This window comes from Oryzias melastigma, linkage group LG5 (genome assembly GCF_002922805.2).
Source record: "Oryzias melastigma strain HK-1 linkage group LG5, ASM292280v2, whole genome shotgun sequence".
Lineage (NCBI taxonomy): Eukaryota > Metazoa > Chordata > Actinopteri > Beloniformes > Adrianichthyidae > Oryzias > Oryzias melastigma.
Window position 1 is genome coordinate 28,239,740 of NC_050516.1, and position 22,816 is coordinate 28,262,555.

The 22,816-nt window shown below is 38.3% G+C and overlaps 1 protein-coding gene and 1 long non-coding RNA gene across 3 annotated transcripts in view; one reads left to right on the plus strand and one right to left on the minus strand.

Moving 5' to 3' along the window:
* trim62.1 (tripartite motif containing 62, tandem duplicate 1) overlaps nucleotides 1-22,816 on the plus strand; it is a 41,237-nt gene that overhangs the window by 13,143 nt on the left and 5,278 nt on the right. For both annotated transcript variants that reach the window (XM_024270872.2, XM_036212018.1), the window contains exons 3-5: nucleotides 15,628-15,723; nucleotides 18,541-18,797; nucleotides 19,601-19,716. In XM_024270872.2, the coding sequence (XP_024126640.1) occupies nucleotides 15,628-15,723; nucleotides 18,541-18,797; nucleotides 19,601-19,716 (469 nt within the window). The remainder of the gene's footprint in view (nucleotides 1-15,627; nucleotides 15,724-18,540; nucleotides 18,798-19,600; nucleotides 19,717-22,816) is intronic.
* On the minus strand, nucleotides 21,480-22,225 carry LOC118598785. The gene is made up of 3 exons (XR_004947920.1): nucleotides 21,914-22,225; nucleotides 21,688-21,800; nucleotides 21,480-21,603 (listed from the first exon to the last, which is right to left on the minus strand). It is a non-coding gene; the product is annotated as an uncharacterized LOC118598785 (long non-coding RNA).

The following is a 22,816-nucleotide window of genomic DNA, read 5'->3' on the forward strand; positions in this document are numbered from 1 at the left end:
GGGACAGGTCGGGTGAGGTCCACAGCCAAGACGAGCCGGAGACGTGGTCCACGGCCAAGAACAGGAGCACAGACGATCCACCGGGAATCTCTCCCACTCTGAGATGCGAGATGGCGTCAGAGGCGGGGTCAGACAGATGGGAGCAATAAATTAAATATTCTCTGAATATTATTACACAATATTAAATATTCTCTATTCTCTGATAATCAGAGAATATTACTAGCTAACCTAGCAATAGGCCTGTCCAAAGACAAAGCTCAACTTTGAATGTAAACTGCATCAGTTTCTCTTACATGAGATGGGAGCTTATTCTTTAAGACAGGGGCTTGGTGGTTGAAGGATATACCTCCAACTGTATTGTTTATTTTTCTACCTAAAAAAAGGTCTGTTGTAGTTGTCATATCATGTTAACATTTTTTCTTCCTTTTAAAAAGAAAATCTGTGTCAGTGGGTACCCGGCCCTTCAACAAAGCTCAGCAGCACTGCTTCACCTCTAATTGTTGACCGATGAAGCTGCACTGGTTTGCACATCGCATGAAGATTTTCTGTCAGTGGGTTTGGGGACAGTCATCCGGTTGTTGCACGGCTAGACACTTGTCCTGCTGTCAGCTTGCCCAAGGGACGCGTTTCCGCTCTACTTGTCAGCGGTGTAGGAACAGATAGAGGAGTGGACGGGCTTCAGCCTTTGCTTATCGTTGGATATTTGGGGATTTTCTCTACATATTCTACAGCTGCTTGGAGAATACTAAAGAATATCTGCAGTTTTACTGGTTCTAATTAGACAGGGTTTTTGCCGCAGACTAATTAAATTCTTTTGTTGTGCGCGGTCACAGACCTGTCAGTCTATCTCCCACCTGCAAGCCATTCCAGTAACAAGCATCATATAGTTGGTTATTATTCATTGATGGTGTAACCTTTTTTCTTATCTACCCTAGTTTAATTTATGAGGATATCAACCTTTGAAGTGCTTCAAACATGCTGTCTTCCACGTCCCTGCTGTCAGCGCCTGACCGAGGGCTCTTTCGGAGCCAGCCAGCACGTGCACGGCTGTGTTGCTGCAGTAATGAGTCAAGCGATTTCAAGGGCACCCACGGCTGCCATCTCTCCTGTGGCGCCTTCTTTATTCCAGCAGCTCAATTTCTTTCTCCTCTCCTTTTCTGTAATCCCCGTCCTCCAGAAATGTGTGGCTCCTGCTAGATTGCCACATACGGCTTGTTTTGGTGAGCAGCTCTTTCTGACGCTCCATCGGGCCAACAGTCACCCTGTCCCAAACAAATGAGTCTGTCCGGCCTGGCAGTCTGTCATAACGATGTGGCAGAGAGGCTTCCTTCATGCCGAAATCGAATCATTGAAATAGGCAGATTAGTCGCTTTCCAATGAAAGAGGCATGTTATTCGCTCTCAGTCAGAGCTGGCTCATCCTTGACTTCTTACGGCCAACGCTGACGATGACTGAAGCAAGACAAATCTGGATTGCACGTTAGGAGAAGAGCAGAGAAACTGTTGCACTGAGGAGGAGAAGTGATCTGTTGCAGCATCCATCACACAGAGTCTGTTGATCTTTTTTTCATAGGAAATCTTTGTGTAAATCGTCTTCAATGAGAAATCTATTTCTGCAGTTTACTTTGTGTTGAGACGAGAAGATTCAGTGTCAGTGGAAGGCTGCATCATGCCAGAGAAGGCTTTTTAAAGACCCACTCTGATGAAAATTGTGTTTTTAACATGTTTCTGTGGTATTTTAATGATGATGGAGTGACATATATTATGAAAATTGAAGCTTCAAATTGCATTTGCAAGTATATTTAATTTAAATCGTTGTGAATCAGTAGCAAATAAAAAAATACTGTTTGAACAAGAGCAGTTTTGCTCATTACTCTTGGTCAGGGGGCCACAAACTACGGCCCGCGGGCCGGAACCGGCCCACCCCCACATTTGGCCTGGCCCCTGAACAATATGAGAGACACATGATTTTTTCGGTTTAAATTTTGGGCAACACTTTAGATTATGTGCTGCAAAACACTGAATATAGTCTTGACAAAGGTAGTTAATGGATTTAATAAGCTTGTAAGCAGTTTATTATATAGGCAATGTTTTCCCTTTAAATGTTGATAATTCTTACTAAGTATGTTAACTTATTCGGTTTAAAGTGAATGTTAAAAACAGGGTATAAGATACACAATTAAAAAGTTTCCCAAATTTTGAGACAATTATTTAAAACAACATCAACACAAGATGGAGCTTTTACCAATAAGATTAATTTTTTTATTGTTTTTTAGAAGTAGAAGAGTTGGAAAACCTAATTTTTACTTGTAAAAATGCCAGAAATTCACTTTTTCTGTAAGATTCCACAGATTTTATGACTTTCTAATGCATTTTATTATTATTGTTTGAAATCCAGTCCTTATGTGAAAGTTCACAAAATCATTATTCCCAGTAGGTTGTCCACTCTTTTAGCTCATTAACCTCCAATTTCCTGGATTACTGTTCAGATTGGGCCTCCTGGGTGTCAGAAGAACCCAGACCAGCGAACATTTGGAGACGTACTGATCTGTGAATGAAGTGTTTGTCTGTTAGGCTTTAAGTGAAGGTCACCTCCCTAATATGTGGGCAATAACAGCCCACAGCAGACGGTTCATCAATGACATTTTTGCAAAAAAATGACATGAAAGTGGATAAATGGGAGAGCATTTTATTCATGTTTTTCTCTCTTTAAGATTATGAAATATTAATCCTGTATAGTTTATTGAAGATTGCTTTCATCTGGGACTAAATGGTAAAAAATAATCCCAACATTCTCTCATGTTGAATTTATTTACGATTTTGCTGATTGGTGGATGTGAACCTGTTACCTCAATGAGATTCTGGGTTAATTAGTTCTGGCATTAAAACAGATTACAGGCCATTGTTCTGAGGGGGTCTGGGCTGGACGGGGATTTAATCTCTTGTAATTCAGGGTTCCTGTGATTTACTGAACATGATTTCTGTCGACCTGCTGGTAATAGAAGTTTTACAACTTGGAGTCAGAGGCACGCCTGACCCTCAAATGTTTAGTCCTTATTCCTGTCGTAACCACCTGTAATTCTCTTTTAAATTAATGTAAGGAGTCTGTGGTTCTGTGAGTGAACTGACTTTTAACTAACCATTTCTNNNAAAAAAAAAAAAAAGAAAATTTTCATTGTCTTACTAAACACATTTCTAAACTCTTGTATTTCAACTCTCCTCTACCCTCTTGTTTGGCTGTTAACTGTGATAAACTCATGCTAATGCCTCAACACCATTTATCCTCAACCGTCTTTCACACATCATAATATTTAGAGTATTATGCCTATTTAGCATAATGCACTTAGGTTTATTCTAATCAGGGGGAGCAGTCGGCTTGTCCTTGCGGTGGCTTCCTTATTCATCTTGACAGCCCATTAACAGGAGCTTCTTGCTTCAGCATCTGCTTCCAGTGTTGTTTATTTAGCCAGCATTCATATTTCGTGCCGTGTTACGGCTTTGTCAAAACAGTTGGGTGCAGCTGAGGAAAAGGAGCTCTAAAACGCAGCTTTAGTCAGGAAAATGTTGATGGGACATTAACATTTAAGGTGTTATCTACCAAAAAAGGGATTCCATTTAAAACCAACCTCCACACATACTGTTCTTTTTTTAAATATATATCAGATTAGTTGTTAGTTTATGTCCCTCCCAGGGCCTTAAACTCAGCAGGTGCTGGTGTTCCTCAGGGTCACAACATGGATCCACAAAGAGGCATAGCTTTTAAATAAGCTTATACTTCCTTATGTTGCTTTTTTATTGATTTCAAGGACTGTTTCTTTTTGTTTTTGTATAATGTCTGGTGGAGTTAAAAAAAAAAATATTATAAGTACTATCATTTTTAATGTCATTTAATTATCGTTTCTGCGCCAGATTGACTTAGTCGAGTGTTTTAAATCTCAAGTTAAGACGTTTTTATTTAGAAGAGCTTTCAGATGACTTTTACTTGGGTTCACTTTTTTACTGTATGTTTTATTTGTTTTACCTGCTTTAGGCACCTTGTCACATTTTTGTGTTTCTCAGATTTTAACGTCAAAACCACTTTTTGAGTCACTCTCTCTTTATATAAATAAAGATTTACTTACTTCTTACTCACTAACGCACTTTGATGTTCTGCAAGAGGAAAAGTGCTCTATAAATAAAGTTGAAATGAAATGAGGGTTTAATTTGAAGGCAACCAGTAAGTGTCAAATGTGGCAGTTCCTCAAATGACCACTGGAGGCCGGTTTCAGAGCGGAGCAAATTTCCACTAACTTCAATTCCATTTTATTTATATAGTACGATATCACAAAAGAATTTCCTCATTGGGCTTCATCCCCATAATTTAACAGAAGCAGAAGGTCAGTCATAAAATATGAACAATAGCTAATTGCTAAGCTAAACAGACCAAATAAAACTGGTTATCCCTGTCCTTAGACATTAAAAAAAGTTGTACCAAACTGTAAAGTACATTTACAGTCTAGGTACACATTTTTAACGTACTGTATATTTCTGTATTTTATATTCATGCTTTATTAAAGCTCATATTTGTGTAAAGTTAGGAGTGGATTTTATAATTTGTAGCTCAGTGGAATAAATAAGACATTTTTTACTTCACTTTTTTCTACCCATTTACTCTTTTTTTGTTTGTTTAGTTGTGATCAATATTTCTGCTCCTTTGCTTTTGAGGTTCACATATTCATAGTGGGTGACGTCTGGGATTATCGGTCAAGTGAACGAAACATTTTTAATATTTTCCCCTCTAAAAGTAGAGGAAGTTCTGAAGGAGAGAGTCTATATTTAACTGCAGGATGAGTCGTCACAGAGGGATTAGTGATTCCAAATGTTGCATAGATATTATTATAGTAGACTTTTTTCACTGTTAATAAAGGAGAATTTATTTTTTTCTGTATTTGCCTTTAGTCTAAAGTAAATCTAAACAAAAATAATATAAAGGCATTAACTTAGTGTTGTGGAGACGGATCAATCAGTTAAATCTCTGCAAGATGAAACAGTTTGAAGGTGGAAAATTTCTAGATGAAATTGTGAAATATTTAGACTGATATAAAAGTTTTAAATTAAGCGCCCTGTAAAAGTCCTCATTACAAGGATGGGTTGAGGATAAGGAGACATTCAGTGGAAGCTAAAAGAGAATTAGTGATGAACGGCAGATCGACTGTGTGCTTAATCTTGTTCACACTTTTTTTTCCTTCATTACATTTCAGAAAATAACGGAAGCTTTTATTATATCTGTAATTATTGAAATGGATGTGCCAGTCTAACAGGTGTTAGAGTGCTTTGTTTGCATAAATGCCACTGTTGTTGTTTGTTGTGGGCATTGAAAAGCAAAAGAGATGACAGGCTGCTCTCTGATAAGTATTCAGTTGGACACATTATTGCGTGGCGTTGCCAGATCATGCGGTCTCCAGTGGAGATGGCGAAGACCCGGGACTCCAAATCACACATAATATTTTGTCTCAACATTCTGGCTTTGAGAGAGATTCATGTTTGCTTCAGAGCATGAAATAGGAAAACATACATTTTTTTTTTGAGTCTTGCCAAGAATTAGTAGTCCTTCCTGCTGAGCTCAATCTCTAATGGATCTTGGTGGATTACTTCTGCAGGCACCAATTCCAGAGGCAGCAATCAACCTCAGCGTGCACTGCAGGACTCTACATCTAACATAGTCCATAACAGATCATATCTCTGAGAACATAATCCTCTGACATAAACAGACAGAAAGCATCACACACGGCTGGCTTTTATTTATTTATTTATTTTCTGTGCAGCAGTCTCTGCCTTGAATAAAACGAGGAAAAGAAGTTCAGTTTTTACTGTTAGAAGAGTAAATACTAAAGTAAATCCTATAAGACTGTGGTTTTTACAAGTTTTATCCTAAATTAGCCCAGGAGCGTGCTTTTTCCCTTCTCAAAAGGTTGTTGTTCATCCCAATAAAGGTCGTCACATTAAATCAGCTTTCACTGATTCGTACAGGTGCTTTGGCAGAGAGTTTTATGGCAGATAAACTCTCCTGACAAATCCTGCATTATATCTGTGCTGGGGACCGCCACCAGGACACCCAGACTTGGCATACTTTTGGCAGGACCGTAAAGTCTTGCCTAAACTTGGTTATTGGGTAAAACCTGCAGAGTGAATCCTGGTTTCCTGCATGCCAGTCCTACAACCAGCCAACTGAGCCATCCAGCTACAATCGCTCAGCATTCGGTTTTATCCTGAGTCTTCATCTTCCTCCCACCGCCTAAAATTACATTTCATAAATTAATTGTAGGGCTGTAGGAGTAACACATGACACAACATAACACAAAGAATCGGTTAGGGATGTAAAAACCTGATGTGTATCAAAAATCAATTGAGCAACTGCAGTATCATTTGAAAACCACAAATACGAAGAAGATGTTGTTTAAAATGTATACAATCAACCAAGAAGTAAATAATCAATTTCTGGCAAACTGCAGTGTCTCTTTGTGCTTTTTTTTTTTTTTTTTGCTGTCTTGTTAAAACTAAATCAACAACTCTGCGGCTTCCACAGCCACGACTTGGTGGGTCCTCCAGATCATTTTATTTTCTTGTTATTAATGGCCCGATGTTATGGCCTGCAGCAGAAGTCTATCTTGCACTTATTTTTGACTTGTATAATTCTGATAACATATATTTTTGGGAGGGTAAAACATTGAAAAGTCATTTAAAGTTTAAGTTGATTTATTCTGGAATAATATTCCTCCCTTTGTATTATTCATAATTATTTTAAAAACTTGTAGTTTTTTAAAAATGACGTTCTACGAGCTTTTTGGACTATTTTGGTATTTACAAATATTTTTCAGGCTGTTTTGGAGTTTAGCTTAATATTTCACCTACACACTAGCTGTTTTTAGCTAATTTGGCTTTTTTCATTTTTTTAGGATATTTTCGGTTTAGCTATTTTTCAGCGACTTGCCAGCTGGTTTGACTAATTCAGGCTTCTTTAAAGTTTAGGCTATTTTGGAGTCAGGCAAATATTTACTTGCTAGCTGTTTTGGCTAATTTGTTTTTTTCTTTTTCAGTTTTTAGGCCATTTTGAAGTTTAGCTAATTTTTTTAGGCTACAAGCTAGCTGTTTTGGCTAACCTAAGTTATTTTTGTTTGTTTGTTTTTAGGCTAATTTGGAATTTAGCTAATATTTTAGCTGCATATCAGCTTCAGCGTTTTCAGCTATCAATTTCAGCATCTTCAGCTATCAGCACTAGCATCTCAGCGGCCAAATTCAGCTTACAGCATCCACACTAGCATTATCACAGGTAATGCTATATATCTAGCTCATAATTATGTTAAAAAGCTACAGTTTTTAAGTTTAAAAAAATTCGTTTTAGTGTGTTCAATAAATGTTTATACTGTTATGCCTGCAACCTAATGTGTGTTTTGGATTTTGGCCCCTTACGATTGACTTTGAAACCCCTGTTCTAAATTCTCACTAGGTCTGGCGACCTGTCCAGGGTGTATCCTGCCTTCGCCCACTAGTGGCCGGGTTACGCTCCGGCGCCCCCATCAAAAGGGACAAAACGGGTGTAGAAAATGAAAATGGATGAATGAATTTGACCTTATTAGGAATACAAATGGTGGTTTAAAAAACACATACAGTTTCCAGGGAAATGGAAAATATTTACTTGGCAAATTCTTCTAAAAATTGCATAGACTTGTTCGTCACCCCCAGGGGACCAAAAAATAAAATGGTTGCTATGGAGATGAAACCAACATTAAACCTTCCAGTATTTTTTTCTTTTTTTTTATTAATTTGTCATGTGCACCTCTGAACAGGGTGGCAGGGGCAGAAAGGGAAGCAGCCTCTCAACAAGTGAGGGCAGGTCAAACGAAGGTGACGCAGACACTACCTATATGTCGCTGCTCACGGTTTTTTGATAAAAAGTAAAAAAAAAAAAAAGAAACTGTGCAAAAGTTCACGTATTTCCTCAACCAGCTTCCTAATGAAATAAGTCACTATAGTGATAATCAATGGTTTAGGAAACCGGGTTTGTTTTATCACCAGAGCCTTGAAACAGTAATTTGTTGCCTTTCTTGTTTTTCCATCAGCTGCCAGTTGGCATGATGAATCATCCTCTCCCAGATCACAGCGCGGCTCTTGACAGGCCTGACTGATGCCGCTCTTCAGAGAACGCCTAAAGCTTCAGCGGTGAAAATTATTCCAAAATTTCATATGAATTTCATGAAAATTAAGAAAAAAAAATCCCTGGCTGTCAGATTGTCCATTTCAGCTGTGAAAAATGTCCACATCTTTGACCTTTTAAATTGCATATGTTTGTGGGAAGTGGACAGGAGAGGGTGAGCTGTAAAAGCCTGAAGGTGAAGCTCTGAGTGGTCCATACAAGCAGCTCTTATAGCCCTCTTAGAGCTGCTCTCGTTCCAGCATCGGTCCTCCTGTTACTCCTAATAGCTTCCTCTGCTTTGTGTGGATTATCAAACCAAACATTGATGACTTTGAGATCTCCTTGTATTCCTGAATTCATTCTCTGACAGTTTGGGAATTCTCCACACCTGCTTCTACTCGCCGTAGACCTCCGCCAGCCATCCAGACCCCATAAATCTTTTTCATCTTCTGGCTAAATATATAGAAAAAGTCGGGGTGGGGTTGTGTGTTTTTGTCAGCTGTTCTCAAATGTGGAAACATATTTGCACATTATGCGCCCTTCCTCGTTTGAAAGTGGAGCAGCTGCCTCTGAGCATTCATCATTTACACCAAGTGTCCTACATTCAGGAAGCAAAAGGGCTTCAATTAAACTCTCCGCTTTCCCTACGTTTTACGTAAAAAACACACTGAGGCCAATTTGGGATCAGACCCGCTGTAGTGTCACAAGTTTAACTGCTCCTTTCATCTTTCTTTGCACACACGGTGCTAATGTTTTTGGCCGAGCCAACCATTGACAGCTGCTAGAAAAGCTCTGCTTTGGCACGCTGCTAATTTTTAATATCCGGAAACGGGAAGTCTGCTGGAACAGAAACGTCTGCATCGTTTGGATCCGGGCTCCTCCATTTAGCTCCAGACTGTTCTGGCGCTCCCAGCTGAAACTTTTATGAGCACGCCGCTTTCATCTCCGCTCCGACCGTTTTGTTCCTTGCATTTGTGACAAGGTTAAATCATAACGAAAAAAATCAAAGTTTGTCATCTTTATTTGACATATAGATACATATTGATAATCTCACTCGTACAGAACCATTTATTTACAATTAATTAAACATAAAAAATGTATTTTATGTTAGATTTTGACATAGATGTTGGTAGATCTTCACGTTATGGTCACGTCTTTAAATTGGTGTTCTCTTTAAAATAGCATTTTTTGTTGTTGTTCACAAATGTATTTTCTAATTAAGTCTGGTTCGTGAAAGTGACAAGCAGACCACAAAAACACATTTCATGCGGCATTGTTTCCACTCTGCCAAGCAATTAATTAATGTTAAGGGTTAGCTCAGCTCACCTACTGAACAACGCGGTGAATGCAACACTTTCAGCTAATTGGAAAATGTCCTGCATGGGGTTCCTGTTATGATGTAACAATATGAAAATATTCACTCGTTAAAAACGGAGAAAAAAAACTGTTTTTTTCTATGACATTTGTTATAAATTCATAGTCATTTGCAGGAAGTTTTTGCTGGATGATGTCCAGTGATGTGTGTTGAAAAGCAGAAACCATCGCATGCATGAGGAAGAACTGTAAACCTATTCATCTTTTTTTTTTGGTAAATATCTGGTGAATTTTGTTTTTTCAGCCACATAAGCTTGGTTTTCAAAATAAATTCAACATGTTAATCAGTAATGTTACCTCCATTTCTATTTCCTGACTTTTTTTTATTACCGCTACCACCTTTTAAAACAGTTTTTACGTATTTTTAAGAACCGAAAAAAAACATTGGTGTACGTCTCCCTGTCTGGGTTCAGATCTCCCAGTGATGGACGGAAGCTATCCTGCTGCCGCTGCTCCTGCAACAGCGACATGCCGGCAGGGGAAGGCAGTACGGCAAGCCAAAAGGATCAAAATTTAATTATTATTTGAAATATTTAAATGTTCCCACAGTTGGTTTCAGTACTACAATTTATAGCAAAACATAATGAAAGTTTAATTGGAACTTTTTTTATTTAAGGTTTAATTTGAACATTGGAGGTGGGGGCCAAGGGAAAAACTGCATCTTCAGCATTCTTTTGTCTCAGTTTTTGTAGATTTGGTCTCCAGACATGTAAATGAAGTACTTTATACTTGTTTTAAAGCTTTTCAAAAAAGTAAAGACTTTTATCTTCTTGTTTTTTCCAGTTTTTTTTTTCCTTTTTACTGATCCCAAAAATGATCCCAACTGTCAGTTTTGTTATCCGTTACACCCCTAATCATAAGATCATATTTTGTCTTAACAGCCATAAAACTCCTCTAAGAACAAGAGTTTTTCATTAAATGAAGTGAGTGCATTTTTTAATCCATCTGTAAATTTCTTTACAAATAATTTTATATCTTATAACTTTTTTAACTTTGCACCCATGCCACAGTTTCATGTCTTTCACAGACCGTTCATATTCGTATTTTTACTTCTGCTCCGTCTCTGAGAGCGGTGACGACAGGACGTTTTAAAAATAGCCCCTCCAGAAGACGCTGCTCATCCGCCACACAGAATATCTGCGGCGGCGACATCAGGATTTGTTGTTTACGTGTTAACAGCTGCTCTTATCGCCGCGGCTGCAGTTTGTGTCGCTGTTTTTCAGCCTGCACTTTGTTTGGTGAAAGGGCACTTGAACTGTGCTGATCTGAACGTGCACAAGGTGGCTGATGGGAAAACCATGCACATGCTGTTTATTCTTTTCTTACAGCTAACATCTGTATTTTATGTAAAATAATAAAAAGAGCTGCAAGTTTTACTTAATATACTTTTGGACAAGTGTTTTTAAATTTATTTTTATCCTCCGTTCTGAAACGCGGAATGATTTTCATTTTGAATTTAATACTAATCTGATAACAGGTCTTTTTCCAGGCATGTTAATCAGAATACTACGGAAAGAACTCATTATCAGCTTAGCTGAAATATTTGTTTCCAGTTGAAGTGAGCTGTGGAATTCACTCTGAAACACAAGTGTCCAATCGTATTGTTTGTGGATGAAAAACGGACTGCAAGGTGTATTCAGACTGGACACGTTTGGTTCGCTTAAAGTGAACCAGAGTTTGTTTACTACCCTGATAATCCGGAACAAATTTTCAGTCTGAATGCACCCGAGCGGACACTGGTCCGGGACCAGGAACCGCCCTCACACCCGTCTTTCGAGGTAGTTTTGGTTCATTTCCAATCAGACTGAGCTCCAGTTTGATTTGAGTTTCCTCAGTCGTAACTCTTGTGCTCTCCTAGGCATGTTTACAGTAAAAGTGGGGTCATCTGGACCCCACAAAACAGCGCGCTAAACTTTTTTTTTTTCAAGGATTTATAATCTTCACTGGTGTCCGTGGCTGACATAAAATCCTGTCCACCTTTTTCATGGGATGGGGGTCATCTGGACCCCTTAAGAGAGCATGAGGGTTAATATCCTCCATGCTCGGAGTGGAACAACTGGACCAAAAGGTCATCTAACTGGTGGTCACAAGATGTAAACAGAGTAGGAATGTAGCAACCAATGAGCCAAGGACAAATGTAAAGCTACGATTGTCGTGTTATCTGATAGAGAAAAGGGTCTAACTGTTTATTTGTCAGAGTATTTATTTGAACACAGCTGAAAATGCTTTAGTACAAGCTTTTCTGTGTCTTGTTATGCAGTATTTATGAAGTGCTGCTGTGAAGTCACCATTAAGCTAGCTTGTCGAATCGGTCTAAGCTCTAGTGAATCGACAATTATTATCGATACCCATTTCTACACTTAAACTGCATTTTTTGCATTTTTTTTTTTAAAGAAATAGTTTCTAAATTGAAAAAGGCTATAGCAGAGAGTCTGATGCCTGCAGTGTCCACTGTTGTTGCAGGCTGAAGTCCTGCTTACCCACGTTGTCCATTGCTGTACAGAATTACACCCACAGCTCGATGAAGGTTATGTCAAACTGTCCTTGTGAAGGTAACTTACAGCATGCAGTCATAGTGGCCTTTGCTTGGGCTTGCACTCTGCCTGCTATAAACGCTTGGCCGAAGGATCCCGCTGTAATTTAAGGCTTTAACAGTTTTACTCTCTGTTTGTCGTCCAATAGAATATATTGTTTTTTCTGACCGTATTTCTGTGTGGTTGAAAATCTCTCTGTTAGATGAAGCTCTTCAATATTTCTGTTCATAGAACATTTCTAGAATCTAATATTAAGGCTTTACACCTCCCGAAAGATTAATATTTAGTCTTTTTTTCACTTGTACTGGCAGCACATGAGACGAGGAGTAAAAGGAATGAGGAGCTGAAATGACTTTTACATTTTTAATCTTTCATTTATGACTTCCTGCTGCTTGACGTGAAATGTCACTTTTTAGTAGGTGAGGTTGGATGGACAGGAGGGAGACGCAATGCTAAAGCGCTTTTACTCGACTGCTTCCTTACACTAGAATTCACTTATCTTGTGTTATCATCGTGTTTGTAATTTAGCACCTTTATACAGACAGCTAAGGTTTATTTTTTGTTATTTTTAATAATAAACTACACAGGTTTGTTTAATTTTTTTCAACATTATTTCTAATTCTTGAAATTACTTTTGTTTTTTATTAGAACTTGAAAAAATAGGTACTATAGGACATCGCTGATTAGTTGATGACGTTTATCGTTTTAACCAAAAGTAATTTGTCAGGAAGCGATGGTAGATATGCTCCATACGTCATAAAACTTTATTAGTATGCGAACATTGAACACACATCTGATAAAACTCAAAACGGCAAAAATAAAACGTCATCATCCAGTCAGCAATAACTCAGTACCTTCTTTTTTCAGTTCTGATAAAAAAAAGAAAATAAACTTTTGGGAAAACAAATTATTATTATTATTATTTTTGGAATTGTCTTTTTATTTTCTAATTTTTTTTAATTATTTGCTTTTCTTTTTTAATTGTTGCAGTGTTCTTAAATGTGTTTTTTGAGGGATTTGTTGGTGTGATTTGTACTTCAGGGCCACCGTACTTTTGCAAAAGCTGACAAAAAAATCCATCACAGTTTGTTTTTTAACATCATTTTGATTTATGAAAAATCAATCAAATCAAATACTTTTTTCATAAAACGTTTATGTTTTTGGAATTGTGTTTTGATTTATTGGATTTTGGTTTGATTTCTGAAATGTAGTGTTTTTTCTTAATATATTTTGCTTTTTTAATTGTGAATATGTTTTTGTGTTAATTGATTATTTTAGTGTGATTTTGACTTCAGTTCCTAACAGAAGTCCCCTTTCCCATCTTTAATTCACCCAACTGTGCTAATAAATTACCAACCTGTGGCACACAATTATGTTAAATTAAGGTCTGTTTTTGCTTTAAACTTTCGTTTTTTATAAGGAACCAATAGTTCTATGGTGCTTCGTTAATTCCCAAAGGGAAACCTGCAGATGTAACCCCTGCAGATGCCTGTTCCTGGTCGTTCAGACAGTGGTGTCGGTGAATAGGAGCAGCACGTTTGTCAGGCTGGCTGATTCCCACTGTGTGGGAGCTGCCTTTGACCTGCTCAGACAAACGTGTGGAAATGAAGCAGCGAGCCCGCTGAGCCTGCCGCACTCCTATCATTAACATGGGGAGTCACGCTTCCCCTCTGCACCAACAATCATTTTCTGTTTCTGTCCTTGTGAAGCACCAATGCGTCATTTCCTCAGCCCACATTTACCTCTCTGAATGTTGCAGCTCAAGTCAAGCAGGGGAATTTTTTAATGCATCCACTGAAACCTGAGGGTTTTTTTTATTGTGCATGGAAATCAGTTCTGTCTGTCATTACAGCTCCTACAAAATCCAAGGCAGTGTTTTCAGCAGTTGCTTCAGTTGGTTGGTTATTTTGCTGAAATAGTTTAGAAGGTTAAAGAGCAGCAATAGTCACTTAAGCGAATGATGCTATTTGTGGCTAAAAGAGAACTTGAAGTAAAAAAAGGAAACAAATAAAAATGTCTGGAATCAGAAAAAATATTTTTTAGAAATCTGAATTTTTCTGCAAACCTTTCCAGTTATAATAAACAAACTTGGTTGGTTTATTGCAAATTAGTGACATACGGCGTTGTGGTACGAGCTCAAACAAACCGATGTGTGAAAAAATATATTTTTACACAACTCTGCACTGAATGAATTATCATTCAAAACAGAAACGTCATCTTTTTTATTTTTTATTTTTTGGAAAAACAGACATGTTATCAGATTGTTTGTTTTTTTCTTATTACATCAAGGAAATATCTGAAGCTGGATAAATAACCTCTATTGACCTGACTGTACCTAGAAAATGCAATATTGATTCATCAAATGTCTTAATGAATTATTCATTATTTTTTATGGCAATAAACCACTTTGACTTTATTTCTAGTATATTAAAAAAATATTATATTGACAAAAGTTCCACCTTTGCTTAAAGGGGCCATTCCATGAAATATCTACTTTTTAATCTTTTTAAGGGTATTATACTGTTCATTCCTCACTTTAAAGAACCCAAAGCGATATTTTGATCCGTTCACACATTTCTGAGTAATCCTCTAAAAACTGCGCTCTCAGTACCAGCCCCTCCCATACCCACGAAAACAAGCAGGTCTTCACGTGCTGATGTCACAGAGTGAGACAGCTCCGCCCCCAGGCTAACACAAACACTTTTTCCGCAAAGCTAGCAGCTCGAGCTAGCAGGAATCACATTTTCATTTTTATAAATTCCCTTCATTTTTTCGTGGGTGACACGCCGGCTCTAGGATGACGTCATGAAGTGGGTGGCACCCTCAGGAAGCGAAAGGCGGAGCCTCAGAGATTGAGTCGTTTTACTTCCAGCTATAAAAAAAGTCTGCAAAAATAACTCATAGTATTTAATAAATAATAAATGTTTTAGTGTTCATTTATATGGATATCATTTACTCTAAAAGACTTTAAAAAATCACAGTATTGCCCCTTTAAATCTTTTGTATTGATTTTTCAAAGCCAAATAGAATAATTTTGGAGTAGAAGTTTCTGTGTTGTGAACAGAAATTAAATTGGTTCTGGTTTTGATCAGTGATGCCCAGAAAACCCACAAGTCACACCAGAATCTGTGTGGAGCTTTGTTCCCAGATATCCTGTATTTGCTGTTCTTCTCTCATTGGATGATTGTGAAACGTTTTAAGTTTCTTTTGTGTGTTAGCGAAAGAACGAGGATCTGTCTGTATCAGGAACCGTTTCAGTGTGTTCCTGCAGTTTCCTTTCTCCTTCAGCTTTAAAGGTGGGATCACTTATCCCAGATTAGAGCTGAAAACGATTCAGATCTGTCTGTTTGTGCCGACATGAAAATCTCTCAGTTTCCTTGATGCAACCTAAATTCATAAAGCTGCCTCATACTTTTAAGGAGTTAGTAGTTTTAAAGCTCTGTGGGTTAGGAGTAAAAACTCCTCAATTGTGAACCAACTTTGGTCTGTAACTCGACTGCATGCGGTGCAATGACGCGTGCTGATCTGTGACTTGTTTGTGCTGCAGAGGGAGATGAAGGAGCAGCTGGCCACGCTGCAGGACAGCGAGCGGGGACACACCGAAGCCCTGAAGCTTCTGCAGAGACAACTCACCGAGACCAAGGTACTGGAGCCGCCAGCCCGTCAGATGCTGCTCCACATTCAGAGCTAAACTAAAATCAAGCTTTTTGTTTGATTCTGCAGATCATCTTTTAGCTATTAAAACCAGAAAACCTTTAAGAATTTAGTCAGAAAAATGTTTTATGTACCAATTCACCCAATTATGCTGCACATTCTCTCAGTAAACCATAATGAACTTTTATCAGCCATAAGTTGGTAATGAATAGCATCCCAAATAAAACATTTATTTCATTAAAATGCAGGTTTACTTCTTCCCCCCCGATGTGAGATTTAGGCATCACACATCTAAAGTTAAGAATACTTATATAGTTTCTTCATTTTTTTGGTTTTAAAAATTATTAGAACTATAAATCAAGTGAACGACACTGACGTTTTCATCACCATGAAATTCAGTGTTTTCCTGACAGTAAACAAGTTTATTTTAATCAGTGCCGTGTTTTATTCCCTTAATTCAAACATCTTAAAAGGTTTATTGAGCCGGTCTTTAATCTTTGCACCTCGTTAAGTCAGTGAAGCTGCAGCATCTATTCAATCCATCCGACGATTAAACCTTCACCCGGGCGCTTGTCTTTACTCCCTCGTTCAAATTGCTCAAACTCATCAACAGGAGAGTGTTTTTGAGACTGTCTACCTGTTGTTCATCTGCTACAAATGTTAGTAAGACATCAATTTAGTAAAAGCTCCTCCAAATGACCGCGGCGTTTGACTGTGAGGCTCTCAGGTGGCTGACAGTCAAACGTCTGCCCAAAGTTTCTTTTGATTTAGAGAAACTACAAGAAGTTTTTTCCCCCACACTGTCCAGGGGGTCAATACATTCTTGAACAGCAGTGCTTCTCAAAAAGCTGAAAGGATCCTATTCATCGTCCTGACACTGAGATTAGGTTCAGCTTCCTTTAAAATGTGGCCGACCTGAACTTCAGTGCTGAGGAGGAACTCTAGTCTCCAAACATCACTGGGATGAAGAACTCTAACATGCATCGATTTATCTGTCATTACGTCACTGCCGAGTGGAACACGGATGGTTTCATGTTCTTGGAGAGTAGAATGATCAGATGTTCTGTTTATTCTGGTGGGGATTTGTTTTCCTCCCATGTGTGCATGTTTTTAAAGGAAAGGCAGCATATGTCCATGTTATTTCTGAGTTTTTAGAGTGTGTGTGCACCTGTGTGTGTGTGGAGTGTTGAGACGCTTACAGCAAGTATTTGTTCACAAACAGCTGATGCAAATGCTTCCTCCACTTTCATTTCTTTTTAAAGTTGTATGCTCTTTATTAGAAGAAATTTAATTTAATTTTTCCTGATTTGTATTTTTACAATCAGATATTTTTGCAGGCAGTACTTTTTATTACTTTGAACCACATAGACGTATGTTTAGGATTTTTTAAAATTAGAATCTACTTGAAATCCAAACTAAAAATGCAGTTTTTAGCAAAAATCAGAAAACTTGTGTCATTTTTACATTAGAAATTAGAAATTCACCTCGGGGGTTGAGGGCAGGACTGATGGAGGGATGTGACCCAATGTTAAAATCCCAGCATCTCTTTGTCTACTCTCCCACCAGCTTATAGCACCTCACAATCCTAAGCTAACATTAGCATAGCATGGAAAAAAATATCAGAGCGAGTCAGCCGTACAGTTTTGAGATCCTGCGGTCCATAGAAGATAAAAAAGAATTTTAAATTATTTTATGCATGTCCTCCATCTTAATAAAATTGCTACAATGACAACAAAAACACAATTTTCACTGGGTCTTCAGCAAAACATAATTTAAAGCTGTTCTGCTGTGGTTCTCGTCCGTCTTCATTTCTTTAAACTTCTAAATAAGTTGGATGATTGTGATGTTTTGGGTCAAAAACTTGTGAAAAAAATCTGCATTTTAAATGGGTTTCATTTAATTTATGTATTATTTTTAATCAGAAGTTGAGGAAAGCTTTTGTAGAGACGAGAGGAACAGCTGAACTTCTCAACATGCACATTATCCTGTTGTTCAGATGAATGTCTTTTTCCTCTTTTTGCACTGTTGACATTACTGCACATTATTACATGAAGCTCTTTTGATAGTGTGGAGAAACTGAATCATTAAACAATATTTTTTCAAATAATTTTTACTTTAATGTCCCTCTCCAACCATATTTTGTTTCTCTTGTTAAATCGTTCCCAGTGATCTTTTAATTATGATTATGAAGTTTTTAGCCAAAATCAAAAGCCTTTGTTGTTTTTTTTAAAGACGTATTTTATGCTCAACAGCAGCTCATTAGAAATACAATTCTGGGTCTTTAAAAACTATAAATTATTCATATTTAAAAGCGTTCTCAGTGTTCTTTTAATTATGACTATACATTTTTAAGTCAAAAACTGTCATTTTCTTTGAAATACTATCAGCAGAGAAGCAGTAAATCATTTGAACTTTGCCTCTTAGTTATGTGCGGTACTATAGAGATGGACAACCCCATCCCCTCTTCCCTTTCCTGTTCCTGAGAGCTCTCTATTTGCATGTTCTCCTGCTAGCTTAGCCTCATACCCTAGCAGTGCAACAGAAATAGCTAGCAATATTGTAGCTATCCAGCTGAACAGTTATGATCCAGATTCCAGCTCAGACGAGGAAAACAAAGACGTTCATGGATGTAGTTTTGTGGAGCGGAGCAGGGAGCTTGTGACCCGACCAGCGTATTTTCTACATCACAAATACGCTCTTTTTCAAATTGGATTTTTTATCTGCTGCGGCTTCACAATTATTTTAAACAGACTTTAAAACCAATCAATGTTTTCTAATTGGTCCATGCTTCGCGTCCCATTTCCAGTCTTCAGCCAAGAGTTTACGCGCGACCATCGCCGATGCCTTCGAGCGTCTCCATCGCTTCCTGCGAGAGCGCCAGAAGAGCATGCTGGAGGAGCTGGAGATGGACACGGCCCGCAAGCTGTCCGACATCGAGCACAAGATCCAGCGCTACAGTCAGCAGCTGCGCGACGTCAAGGAGGGCATCCAGATCCTGCAGGAGCGCCTCAGCGAGACCGGCCGCCACGACTTCCTGGAGGGCGTAGCGGTGACATCCGAGAGGTCAGTTTCCTCTCCTAAGATGGATCCTAAAGCGATTGAACTCTTGGAAGGATTGTGTTTTCTGAGAGCGATTGGCACTGAAATGGTTTTATGTCACAACACGCTAAAAAGTATTTTTGACTTCTCAAAAAACGCCACAAGTTAAAGAAAAGTACAGATTTTATCAGCACCATTAAGTAAAAACGGATGAGGATTTAGAGCTAAAATAAGCCTGCAGTCATCTAAGATTATGAAATATTTCTGGTTCCACAACTCAAAGCAGATGGATGGGTTTTAAGTCAGACAATCCAGGAATTATGGTTACAGATTGTAAAATTATATTCTCTAGCATGTTCAGTTTTAGGAAATTATTTAGTTGTTTACATTTTTGACTAAATGAAAGACCAATGAGCCTAGACAGTAAAAAAGCTGCTTTTATTTTGAAATTACCTGCAGGGAAGAGGTTAATAACTCTCGCTGCATGCTGCGTTTGTTGACTGGGCTGCAAACACATGCCTTTCATTATCAATCCTGTATCCGTGATGAGTTTAAGGCTTCAAGATGTTTTCATGGAGGCAACAACACCCATAGAATCCGGCACGCACCTGGAAATGCATCCTCCCTGTGAACATGTTGACCCGCCTCTGCTCATTCTCAGTGTTTCCCCTTAGAAATGTGAGCTTTTTCAGTCGGTAGGTAGTAAAACGCATTTCTTTGGCTAAAAGTTTAAACAGAATCAACATTTGAAGAGAAACCAGATGCATTTTTTTGTGTAGCAAAAGAAAGGATAAGTATGTGAAACAGTTTTCTTTTTTCTCCCCAAGGATGAAAGGAAAAACACACGAGACCAATCTGACATATGAAGACTTCCCTACATCCAAGTACATGGGGCCGTTGCAGTACACAATATGGAAATCCCTCTTCCAGGACATTTCACCAGGTAGGCGGGCGTGGCGTCGACCGCCACACACGTGTTTGGAAGAACTATTATCATATCAAGTGTTACGTTTTTGGAAAAAATCTGTTTAAACTGAGTGTTTACCTTCACAAAATATCTCTTTACACTGTTTCATTTATTCGGCATCAGATTATTAACCACAAACGGTGTTTATGGTTATATTGTGGTCAAAGATAACAAACCCTTAATTATAGAGGAGTTTATATTTTCACAGTTTTGAATTGTATTTGACTTTTCCATATGTATTTGTTACCATTCTGTGTATTTGACATGCAGGTTTAAACGTTCAGGAAGTATATGTGAATTTTTGCCGCCTTTATCACTTTGATGAACTGGATTATTTACGAGCAGCCCCACATACCTGTGCGTGTTCAGGCAAACGGTCTGTGTGGAAACATTTAGAAGGAGTGGGGGCAGTTATGTCTTTTCTAACATGAACTCCAGTCCAAATCGAAAGTGGATCAGTTTATTGGGAAATAGTTGGAAAACCCCAGCCTGAATGAGGCTGAGGCGCCTTGAAAAGCTGCAGAAAGATACTGAGGAACAGCTCTTTGATTTGGACGGACCAATGTGAATGTTTCAGGCTAAAGAACCTGAAAGTGGGTCAAACTGACCCTCTGAGGGTAGTTTTTGTCCTGGTCTCAAAGTGAAATGGTATTGTTTCATATCACAGAAAAATCTAGAAAAATATTTAGTTTTTATGAATTTATTATGGAATAAACTTCTCAAATTTGCTATTTAGCTTCTATTGAAGGGTCAACCACTTGTTTTGTATTCTAAAGGAATTTTGATCCCATTTCTTGTTGCTAACAACAGTACAACTACGTTCGAATTCCCCCCCACTCACTACATAGTGCACTACGACGTGCATTTGCCATTTTCTTGTGCTTTCCGAATGTACCAATTCCAAAATCGAGTGCACTACAAAAAACTGCTAAAAACTAGCGTGCATCGATGCTCACTAGATTAGCAAATATAGACCACAATGCATTGTGGTCAAACAATTTCAAACAAAAAACGTGTTTAAATGTAACTTTTCAATCGGTGTCGTCATATCCGGTGTTTAGCAAAACGAAAGAAAAGTAGTGAGCATTGTGTCCGAGTTGCTATTCAAATCCAGGCGCTCTTTATAGTTTTGTTAGTAGTTAGGGTGGAAATTCAGACATAGCCTATGTATGATCAACAGTGACTGTACATGAGAACTGGACTAAGTGACCCCTCCTCCTGACATTCGAAATATTAAGTACCTACTGGCTCCAAAAAAAACTAAATCCCATAAACTTCTATGGAGAAGTAAAAAGATGTGACTCTTTCAGCATGTTCTTCCTAATCTTAACTTTTTCAAGATTTTTTTTTTGTAGTTCAAGTTATTCATGTTATGAACGGTCTAATCATTTGGCTCAGTAAGAGTGTGGTTTCACGTTGAACATTCAAAACATTTGCTTGACAGATTTTGTGTAGCTTTTCAGTGGTAGGGGTGTGGCCTTCCAACAGTGGTCGCCATAGAAACGTTCACTCGGGCCAATCACTGCTAACTGATGATTCCTGGTTCCAAAATGGAGACTAAATCAACTTCATTTGGTTGGAGCTGGATGTAAGGCATTTTATCTCGATGACATCACACTCACTTGGTCCAGTTCTCATGTACAGTCAAAGGTTATAAATGATTCTCTCTTTTCCCTCCCATGTTATCAGGAATGCTGTAATCTCATCTGCGGTTTATTCCTTCAAACGGAACACAAACAGGAAGCTCTGATGAAATATGAATAACTGAACTCTGGAGTTGTCATTGAAAGCATGGGGGGGGGGCACATCACCTCCATCTTTCCCAGCTGAAGGAACCTAAAAAATGTCCTTCTTGAGTGCGTTCTAGCAGAGAAAACAAAGAAAACCTTTGTTCAACCGGATGTATTTTCCTAATAGCCGACCGCTCACGTGGATTTCAACTCTCACTAAAGCCTTGCAGCAGCAGGTCTCCTGTGGAAGTGGAACCTGTGAGCTGAAGCTGCTCCACCCTGAGTGTAATTACTGCTCCACTGTGTTGTTTGTTCTCCTGACACACGTTCCTGTCGGGGAAAGTTGTGATTATAAAGGAGAGCTGGACTGTGACACGTTATGTAGTAGATCTTCACTCCTTTAGGGATATGAAAGCAGGTTATCTACAAAAAAATGAGATTACATTGCTTCAGCAGCTGTAAAAGCTGCTTCATTTTCCTCCTTGAGCTGAGAAGCAGCTGGGTGTGAAGAAGCCATTAGTCATCTCCTACCACAGGGCATGGCGCTGGATGCTCCCTCAAAGTCTTACTCTGGATATTAACTTACTGTTTGGTCTTAAGTTTATTTTTCTAATAGTTCTGCTGATTCCAAACAATCTTTTAGTCTTGTATCAATTTCACAGCTTTTCCAGTCTCCTGCAGACAGGAAGAGTCGGTAAACCAGCTTCCAGAGCAAAACTTGATGCTATTTTATTCATTAACATCAGGACTAATTTAGTCGTTTGTCATATAATCAATCAATCAGGCACAAATATGTAATAAAGTAATAAAGTAATAAAGTAAATTCTAGAAGAAGTCAGTTAATGTTAAAATGTAAACGTAAATAAAAACGGCATCTTTTGTAGGTGAAAACAATAAAACGGCTCCTCCTCCTTTACTTTTTTTGTCGTTCTTCTTATTGGTTGGTTGCCGTTCCTGTCCACTTCCCCTAAGAATTTGATCCCATCCCGATCCCGTGATTAATGTTAGGGTTGACTCCCATTCCACGGGTATCCCACAGAAATCCCGTGGGAGTCCCGTGACTCGTGGGATTCCCGAAAAAATGTCAGCCTCTCCTTCAAGGCTCAGTAACTCTTTAATTAAATGTTTAAAAATGACAGCAAGTGTCTCCTTACACAAACAAAGACTTAAAAATAGAAAAAAAATACCTTAATTCTTTTATTTCTTTATTTTTTCCTAATGAGAATTAATCAGAGCTGTAAGACGGCTGCTAAGGGACCGTCTACAAAGTGCAAGCTCAGGAAAAAGAGACAAAAACTATTTGAAAAATTCAAAATGTGTCGAAAGCAAATAAAACAAATAAACAT